This window comes from Plasmodium inui (assembly GCF_000524495.1).
Source record: "Plasmodium inui San Antonio 1 unplaced genomic scaffold supercont1.13, whole genome shotgun sequence".
Classification (NCBI taxonomy): Eukaryota; Apicomplexa; class Aconoidasida; order Haemosporida; family Plasmodiidae; genus Plasmodium; species Plasmodium inui.
This window is the reverse complement of record NW_008481847.1, coordinates 397,126-407,076: the sequence shown is the minus strand read 5'-3', so window position 1 is coordinate 407,076 and position 9,951 is coordinate 397,126. Positions and strand designations below refer to the sequence as shown.

Genomic DNA, 9,951 nt, shown 5'->3' with positions numbered 1-9,951 from the left:
AAAAATAAAGGAGTACAGATTATATGTGTATATGCTTGTACTTATACGTGCAAGTACATGTGCATGCCATAGGTTTTATCCGTGTGCGCATGAAGACACTGGTATGCGTGTACAGATAGAAATGAAGGATTAACACATTTTCACCTAACTAGGAAATCAAATGAGGACAGCATCGCGCGAGTGGTAATTCGCACAGGAGAGAAAAACATCAGCACACAGTTTGATGCGTCCTGTCTGTGAAGAGGCACACCTGGTGAAGCGGCACATGCACCTGTATTTTTGCTCACGCACATGTACCTCTGCGCAAGCAAATGCTTAAATGTACACAACTGGAAGAGAAAGATATCCCCATAAAAAATGAGACCAAATTACATGCAGCCTTTGCAAGGGCAAACAGAAAAAAAGAAAGGTGGTTCCATATTCATATTTATCGTGTTCTTCATACTAGGTAAGCTCGCCAACATAGAGGCAGCACTGTAGCGGTGCAGAAGTGTATCAATGTTGCGGCGACCTCCCCTCCCTCTTAGCAGTGTTACATTAATCGCTTACCGTCGCGACGCTGTTTTGTCTACCCGTATGGCCACCTCCATGTTATTTTTTTTTTTTCTATTTTTCCTATTTTTTCTCACCCCTTGCAGCCTTCATATACATAGGATACACGGGAATCGTCCTTCGGTCTTGGTTCATCCCGTACAGGAGTGGTTCCTTCACAATAGCCGCCTTGTTCCACGTCTTTTTTTTTTTGTTTTTGCTAAGTTTTATAAAAGTAAAATTCTACAAGAGGGAGAGAGTCAGTTGACGCGCTGAAAAAGCCCATTTCGTGTGTGCGGTTACGAGGCTGCGATAGCGCTTGCATTTCTGTGTGTGTGTGTATTTTTTTTTTTTTCAAAACTGTTCATATATTTCTCGAATTTTTCGCATTTTTTCCTGAACTGTTCATACAATTTTCAACCTCCTAACCCTTTTCACCATTTTAACTCTTTTTTTTTTCTCTGATCTGTGTGCATGCATTTCTCCGGCACAGCTAGTTGCCTCGTTTTTTCTTCCCCCCCTTTGCATGTTTTTCGGCTTATCTTCGCACAGTTCTGCCTATTCCTGCTAGTACTTTTGCTTACTTATGATCGCACCCGCTTCCTATTCATTACTCCTTCACCTCCTCGCAGTGCGCCTCGACTGACCCCGGGAAGGTTCCTCGCAACTGGGGCTTCTACATTGGTGACGACGTGAAGAGAAGGCGCTACTGCAAAATCTGTAACGTGTGGAAACCCGACCGAACACACCACTGCTCAGCGTGTAACAGATGTGTATTGAACATGGATCACCACTGTCCATGGATTAACAACTGTGTGGGTTTTTTCAATCGAAGATTTTTTATACAGCTTTTATTTTATGGCTTAATTTGTCTCTTCATAGTGGCAGTCCAGACATTCCACTACATTTTCATTGACAATGCAAACGCATATATAGAGGATGGTTTCCACGACAAGTCTTCCTTTGTGGCTCTGGAGTACACGTATGCTTCTATTGTTTTATTTTTAACGTTCGTTTTAATTTTCGCTTTAGTTCCCTTCACGAAGTTTCACTTGAAATTGATCTCCAAAAATTCCACCACAATCGAAAACATGGACATATACAACCAGGACTACAACATGTACAACGTGGGATGCGAGGACAACGCGAAGCAGGTGGGTGCGCCCGGCGAAGCCAGCTTGATTGTTAGGGGGGTGTGTGTTTATTGCGCCTTTATTGTGCCTTTGTAGTGTACCATGGACGCTGGGGCCGACTCATCTACACGTCTTCCTACACGCCTTCCTCCACCCCCTTTGACAGGTGTTCGGAAACAACATATTGTGCTGGATGTGTCCATGCCACTGCATTGCAAATCGCCCCGCAGGGGACGGGGTGCGCTGGAGAGTCAGCGTGGCACATGAGAATATGATCTGAGGAAGGGAAGAAGCAGCAGTGGAGGAGATAGAAGTGGAGTAACTTGAGATAGATGCAGTAGACGAAGCAGTGGACGAAGCCGAAGCAGAAGAGCCGCGCCAAGAAGGGGCCAAGCCGATGAGATGCTCCTGATCACAGGAGCACACAAAAGATGCCCCCAACCCTCTCCCCACACAAAAGCCTATACATTCACCTTTTTCAATTTAAATTCCGCTAAACGATGCACAAGGGACGACGTTTTAATGATGGAGAAGCGCGTTCATTTAACTTGAGCGGATAGCTCGGGGAAGAGTTCCTGGACTGTTTTGTGAAGTTTTTCCGTGCCTCTCTACATTTATCCTTTTGCCCGTTTTCCGTTCCGCCGTCTGTCTACGCCATACCGTCAGGGATGGTGTGTTTTGTTGTTGCAGTCCGCTGCGCCGCAGCCGTCTGCGTTGTGCCGTTGCGTTGTGTCGCTACCTTGTGTGTTTTTTTTTTTTTTTTTTTTTTTTTTTTTTTTTTTTTTTTTTTTTTTTTTTTTTTTTCCTTTTTTTTTTGGGGGAACGATTAAAAAAAAAAAAAAAAAAAAAAAAAAAAAGCTGCAGACGCGGGCCTACAGAACAAAGCGCATTGCACGTGACAAACGTTTCGCTGCTCGCTAGGGACAGAAAAAATAGAAAGCACAGGTGGGGCGAGCGAATTAATCAACTTTGAAAGAGCCCAAGTGGGGACAAGACAAGACAACACGGTCACTGGGGGCGGTGCATGGGTCAGCTTCCCCCTGCATGGTGTCACATTCTACGTGGGGGTAGGTTCCACAGGGTTGACTCACTTCCGGATGAAAAACAGCCCGCAGTAAAAGCAGGTGAATCCCTTTGAGAACTTTTCCAGGCACTGCAGGGAGGAAAAAAAGGGAAGTGAATCGGAGGTGAATACAACGGTTGTCTCTACGTCTGAATATACATGTGCCTCTACGGGACTCTGTATGTGTGGCTCTACGTGCCTGTGGAGGCGCGAGGCGCGCTGGGTGGACCTACCTTCTCCGAGTAAGTCGCGTCACACAACTCGCAGTGGTATTTGTAGGTACAGTGAATGAGCAGGTAGTAGCAGACGTGCACATACCGCTGGCACACTCTGCACGACCGAGTGAAGAAGTTAAAGGCATGCTTGCAGTGGGGGCAGTGCCCCAAAAAGGTGGCATTCGTGCAGGAGCCGGAAGAATTTAGATACACGTCACGGTTGACTTTGCTCATAAGTCGATCGAACTGCTCCCGCTTGCTCTGTTCGCTTGAGCTCTCATTTGGGTTGTCCATCTGGAGAAACGTCTCCAAGTTGTGGTTTGTTTCTTTTCTAGTGAACTCGATGCGCCTCATGTTATCATCAATGATGTAGTAACTCCTTTTTTTTTTCTCATAGTTGGTGAGGTACCTGTATAGATCGTTTTTCTTGCGTTCCGTTCTGTTCGTACTGGGTTCCTCTCTGCACACCTCTCCGCACACATTTACTGTTGCGAGTTTGCACTCGTCTGTGGGTTCCTTCGGTGGGTCGTCCTCCTCCGGCAGCTGGGTGCGGTCCGCGCTGGGCCCTACGTCCCCCGAAGGGTCACCAACATCGAAGCCGCTACCAGCAAAGGTACCCATGTCGCATATGGTCTTCCGCTCCTCCTGCCCCTCCTCCTCCTGTCCCTCCTCCTGCTGCCCCTCCCCCTGCGGCTCTTGCTCCCGTAGGGCGGAGAAGTCCGCGCCCCTTTTGAGGAAGCCATTGAACTTCACAGTGCAGGAAAAAATGTTAAAGTTGCTGGTTGTGTAGATGTAGTAGCCCCACTCGGGAGAAAAAAGCTTCACACATTGCTCAAAATTCAAATCGTAATTATTAATCAGGGCATATTTATTGCTCTTGTAGCAGGTGGAGTAAATTAGAAAGGAGTTCCTGCAGAGGGAATACACTTTGGAGACAAGAGGGTGGCTGCGTTCCTTGGGGTACAGCAGGAAGAGGAAGCTGCACATAGATTCTACGAAGCTGAGACAACCCCTCAGGAAGAGCAAAAGGATAAACTTTTTCAGAATCTTTCTCAACAATGTATAACTGGTAACAATCCGACAGAGGACTGACTGAAGGACTAAAATGAGAGAAGAATTCTCGATATATTTGTATTTCTTATATTCCTTGATCAGAATAAAAAGCTTACAGATGATTACATTCCTCACGTTCGTCTTTACAATGTTTTTTAACTCGTCCATGGTGATGTATGCGTTGTCCACGTTTAGGTAGAAGTCGGCATACTGGTAGGGGGGTTGTTCTTCTCCGGGGGATCTCCCCGAAGGTCCCAGCGAGGGTGGAAGAGAGGACCCTGTCGAGGTCCTCGCCGCGGTTCTCGGTGGGGAGTCCCGATTGAGCTCCCTCCTTCTCAACACGCAGTAACTGCTGACGAAATTTCGGATGTACTCTCCATTCTTTATGCAAACCTTTAGCCCCTTCTTGAACTTCTTCTCGTGAATGTACCTTCGGCTACTCCTCAGCATTGACTTCATCATCGTTATTTTGTATTTGATGTAGGCGACGTTGAGGGGGGTCCTACAGATTCCTCCTGTTGACATGAGCTGCTTTTCACACGAATGGTATTTTTTATTTCTAAACTCCTTAAGCTCTTCGTTGATTCCCTTATTGTGGAATCTCTTCAGGAGAAATAATTCATAGGGGGTCAATGGGCATATAAATTGGTAGTAATTTTTTCCCGTTCTTATTGCTTGGTTTGGTTGATTATCACCGTGTTTTTCTTCTTCTTGGGTGAGGAGGAGATTTGAAATGCTCTTCTTCTTCTCCCCTTCGTCGGGTAGCAAGTCGGTCTCGTTGGACGGGACCATTCGGAGCTCTGATGGTAGGGAGGGCGGCTCCTTACCCTGGATGGCGGACTCACCGCTGTGCAGGAGGGGTCTGCCGCGCCCGCCACGTTCGCTACGGCCGCCACGGCCGGAGCTGCTCCTCTTCATAAAAGTAAAATCGCTGATGTCTGACTTTTTCTCCTCCTGCTCGACGCGCTCTCTAGGGTGCCCTTCCCCTGTGTTGAAGTCGGCATTCATGTTTCCGCCCATTCGTGTGTTTAACTCCTCACCGATACCGGAGCGACTCCACTGCTCCCCATCTGCGAAGACGTGACTGCCGTCCTGGTACTGCAAATTGACAATGGAGTGACTCCTTTCCGAGGCGTTCGAGGATTCGTCTTCCCGAGCCGAATTGGAGTTACTGAGTGGACCCTCCGATTCATCCGGGTCAGGCAAATTCTTTCCACCCGTCCATCTCTCCTGAGGAACGTTTTCTTCGCTCTCCTTGTCGCTGAGTTTCTCTCCAGCGTAACTGTACTTCTTTATATAGTATTCATTCAGTAATTGGTTGTCCTTGATGTAGTTATTTAGGTTTCTCTCCACGGTGGATTGCTCTTTGGCCTTCTTTAACTCCTCCTTGATTTCTTCATGGAGTTCGTTTTGTCGTCTATCCTCTTTTCTCTTTACCATTGCGAGATACCTTTCCTTGATGCACTCAGAGTTGACCTCCTCTGAATCGGCCTCCTCCTTTGAGTTGACCTCCTCTTTTTCTCTCCTTCCATTTGATCGAAAGGTAGAAAATATTTTCTCCTTGTCCTTTCTCTTGAGATGAAACTTGTGTCCCAGTTTGTCTATCATGATGTCCACAAATTCGCTTTCAAATTTATCCTTCAGTTCATTCAGGAGTAGCTTCACATCTTCTTTCTTGTAATCGCTATCGCTAGTGGGTTCATCTCCATTTTTTTCCTTCACGATTTTGTTAAGATATTTTTTCATAGGGCTTTTTACTCCATCTTGGGAACCTTTCCGATATACAGAATGAGCATGGCTGTCTCTCTTTCCTGATGGGGTGTGTTTCCCTCCCCATGGGGCTTCTCCGTCCCAGGATGGTTTCTTCGCTTCTTCCGTTTGGTCCTCTTCGCTGCCTTCCGGTGCATCTAACCGGTTGGCATCCGATTGCCCTTCCTCTTCCCTCTTCTCGCCTCCTTCATCGGAGAAGTTAAAATAAAACGCGGAATCGGCTTTCTTTCTTGTCGTGTTTAAGTGTGAAAACTTATTCGAATGGTGCTCTTCTCCCTTCTCCTTGTTTGTAACGCTTTTCCTTTTTTTTGCAAAGAGGTCATCACTGGAGGGGACAATGCCGTAGGGGTTGTTTTTCCTCTCCGGTTTGGAAAAAAAATGGTCCTTGGTAGAATCGTTCTGCTCTTCTTCCGAGTCGAATTTGAAAAAATCCCCCTGTGAGGGGTGTTCACCGCACGGGCGCAGCGAGGGCGCGGCAGCGCCATTGGCATTGCCAGCATCACGTCGGTCATAACTTTCGTCACAACTTCGGTCACCACGTCCACCATAACTTTCGACACCGCTCCCTCCGGCGCTCCCCGCCTTCATTTCGTCAGTAAACTTGTGGAACCTCTTTTTCATCTTCTCAATCTCGTTGTTGAATTCGTTGCACTTGTTCTTGATTTCGTCCCCTTCGTCGGCGCCGCCTTTCCTCTTGACCGAACTGGACAGGGCGGCATCATATTCAACCCCGTCATCGCTGTTCAGTATGCCCCAATGATTGTCACTCGATTTACCTCTACCACTTGTGCCCCTCCTCGAATTCTTCTTTGAGCTATCTGGGTCTTCTCCATCTCGTAGACTACTTCGGACACCACGACGGGTGTGATGGGCTAAGCCATTTAGTGCCTCGTCGGGTTCTTCCCTCCCGTCTGAGAGCTCATCATTGGCACCATCGAGCCAGGCACACTCCAACAGAGTTTTGCTTTCTTTAACCACCAGGTCCGCGGATCTACTTAACGCAAACAGTCTTATTTCGGTAACGAGGAAGGATACAAAATCGATACTCCCTTTGTGGCTTCTGCTTGACTTGGATGATGATTTCCTCTTTTCGCTGTTCATTTGTTTAGGAAGCGGGTTGTCCTCTCCCTCCATGTCGTCACTTCCATCGGAACCTCCAAACTCAGGGTACGGTTTCGCCCCCACGTAAAGAGGGAAGGGCATTTCACTGTCAGTAAAAAAGTTCGTCGGATAAAATACACTGCAGTAAAAAATGGCGTACCTATTTTTACACATATGTAAGAAGTAACTTTCTTCTCCGGTTAGAATGACGTAAATCAGATCTATGGTTAGGTTAAAGATAATAGACACGTGGGTCCAGTAGTAGTCATTGATTTTTCTCGTTTTTAAATGTCCCAGTGGAAAGGAATCAAATCGGAACTTTTCATTCCTGAAGTGGATGACGAAATAGCATTCCTCGTTGTCTATCACTAGGTAGACACTCCATTGGTACTTTTCTTCTTTCCCTTTTTGTATTAAACAAATATATTTCTCTTTTCTTTTCTTTTTTTTTTTTTTTTTCTTTTCCTCTTCGAAAAAAAGTTTGTCTTCTTTTATTCCAATCCACATTTCGAACGTAAATCCTTCATCTCTTTTCTTTTCTTTTTTTTTTTTTTTTTCTTTTCCTCTTCGAAAAAAAGTTTGTCTTCTTTTATTCCAATCCACATTTCGAACGTAAATCCTTCATTATTTTCGTTTCCTAATTTTTTTGAAATTTCTTTTTTTATCCTTATGGCCCTTTCATTGGTGCAGTAGTTTCCTCCCAGGAGCTCTAAACAGTTGTCTGACTCCACTTGGAGGTAGCCCTTGGATTTTCCGCTCAGCTTCAGGCAGTAGTTTGCCTTGGCCTTTTTTCCTCTCTTGTTTTCCAGATCGACTAGCTCCTTGTTTTTTAGCTTAAACATCCACGGGGAGTCTGCAGTTGTGGGGGGTGGGGGAGAAAAGCGACCGTGAGGAGGGGGCAAATGAATCAGCCAATACAGAAGCCGCACCGATTTATAGACACCTCTATGGACGTTCTCATCAGGCTTTACCTGCACCCGATTCCCGATAGTTGCGGATGGACGCTGGCCTATTGCACCCGGAGGAATCCTCCAGAGTGGCGTGCTTCCCCTCTGTGCAGCGGTAATAAGCCACCAACCCTAGAGGGGTTCTACAGAATTGCGTCCTTACATGGCTGCTGAACTCTACCTCTGATTCGTCCCTCTCAATAGTGTCGTCGCCACCCACGTGGTCGCCATCGACGTAGTCATTCTGGTTGTCCCTCTCCTCATTGCTGCTTGACGGTGTCGATTTTTTGAAGTACCCTTGGAAAGAGAATTTTTTTTTCTTCTTCTTCTCCATTCGTGCGCCGCTGAATCGGTGGCCAGCTCGCCCTTTAGCTCTCCACTAGAGAGCTTATATGTGCGTAAATGTCCGTATCTGTACCTTTCTGTGCGTATCTCTTCCCTCTTTATATCTTGGGTCTGCCCGCGCTTCCACCCTTATGAGTGAGGTCCTCGTCACGAGAGCTACTGGATTGTTGTCCCCCTATCCTTACAATGTTAATGCCTACAGAAAGAAGCGACCCTTTCGAGGAAAAGTTGGACACGTGAGGTGAAAATTGTTCTACTTGTAGGTGCTCAAAATTTTTAAGACCATGACATCCTCAGCATTTCAGTGGTATTTCCTCTGTTTCTTTCTTTTTTTTTTTTTTTTTTTTCCCTGGCTCGTTTCAAACCTGTTTATCACGTTGTTTATGTGACTCCCTTTTTCGTTCTCCCTATGTGGGCAGACACATCTGGACATCGCCAATCAGTAGCGGAGAGGTTTGCTTGTTCGGAAAAGGCAGAACACCCCAAAGGCGGGGTAGCAGCATTGAATTATTTATATTTTTTCCCACTTCTGCGTTCGCAAGCGATTCGTTGCTTCTCCCTGGTGGACCCCTGCGCAGAAAATCCCCCGGACACGCTGCTTCCAGTGGCACTCTTCAAGGGGGAAAAACGGTAAAGCGGTGAATGATAAAGCGGCCAATGGTTCAGCGAAAAATGGTAAAGCGGAAAATATTAAAGGGGCAAAACAGGCAAACGCTCGGCTACATGCGTAACAGCCACATTCGGGAAAATCACAAAAAAAAAACATGTACATATGTTACCAAAAAAAAAAAAAAAAAAGTAAAAATGAGGAGTCTTTGGTGCCAATCGGTGGCGCCTAAAAATTATGGGCAGAGAACTATGCGGAAAATTTACAAATGAAAGCACTTGAGTCAATTGCAAAGAATTTCCCTCCCTCTCAGAAAAACACGAACCGATTTAGGGAGCCATCACCCGCATTATTACGTTCATATGTATATGTATATATACATATATATATGTATATATATAATACGCATTTCATATGCACTGTACTCTTGCCTCCGCGGCATATATTCATTCAAGCAATTACAAGTCGAGTAACAATGTAAAGGGAAAAAAGTGCGGGGGGCTCTCAAAAGGGGAAAAAATTCCTAAGCAGAGGAACCCTTATCGGGAAAAAAACCAGCAACGTTATGGCAAACGCAACCTTGCCATTCGCGCAAAAGTTAAATGTAGAGAAAGAACAGAAAAAAAAAAAAAAAGACTGCCTTGGGGAAATGCGACAAGAGAACGCACGTATGATATGTCAACATGTACGTTTGCATACCCACTCCTGCGAGGCGCAACTTGGCAGGCCCACGGAGAAGAGCCGGATCACCTTTTAAAAAAGTTATCAGTTCTGACCTCCAGGGGCGCTCCGCATAGTGTCATCGATTCAACCCAGCTCTGTAAATTTGCACAAAACAGGAGGAAAAGAAAAAATGGGTGGAGACATACACAACTGCACGGATGGAGACACAAAAATAACGTCCCTCTCGTTAGAACTCCGGAGAGGCAATTCCTCACCGCGGTGGACCGAGGCATTAATATCAAGTCATACTGACCAAAGGGTGCGCATTTGCAGCACTCTCGCAAAAGTTTAGCCATTGACAACTGAAGGGTTAGTACGAAAAAATTTGTGTAGGCGTTGACATCTGCAACACTGCACCGACACGTGTACTTCCCAAAAAGGACGAACCAGAATAACAACATGTACGCGTTTGGTGGAGGTGAAACCATTGTAGAAAAAAAGATATTCAATGGGGTGGACCCAT

General features: G+C 46.0%; 2 protein-coding genes across 2 annotated transcripts; one reads left to right on the top strand and one right to left on the bottom strand.

The window, feature by feature from the left end:
- Positions 1-357: 357 nt before the first annotated feature.
- Positions 358-1,944, top strand: C922_03281 (hypothetical protein; the record flags this gene model as incomplete). Its single annotated transcript, XM_008818873.1, has 4 exons — positions 358-448; positions 639-790; positions 1,164-1,685; positions 1,831-1,944. 4 exons carry the CDS (start codon positions 358-360, stop codon positions 1,942-1,944), a joined length of 879 nt encoding a protein of 292 aa, XP_008817095.1.
- An 807-nt stretch (positions 1,945-2,751) lies between these two features.
- Positions 2,752-8,147, bottom strand: C922_03280 (hypothetical protein; the record flags this gene model as incomplete). Its single annotated transcript, XM_008818872.1, has 4 exons — positions 2,752-2,817; positions 2,961-7,194; positions 7,470-7,719; positions 7,838-8,147. The coding sequence occupies 4 exons, from the start codon at positions 8,145-8,147 to the stop codon at positions 2,752-2,754; spliced, it is 4,860 nt and encodes a 1,619-aa protein (XP_008817094.1).
- Positions 8,148-9,951: the final 1,804 nt, after the last annotated feature.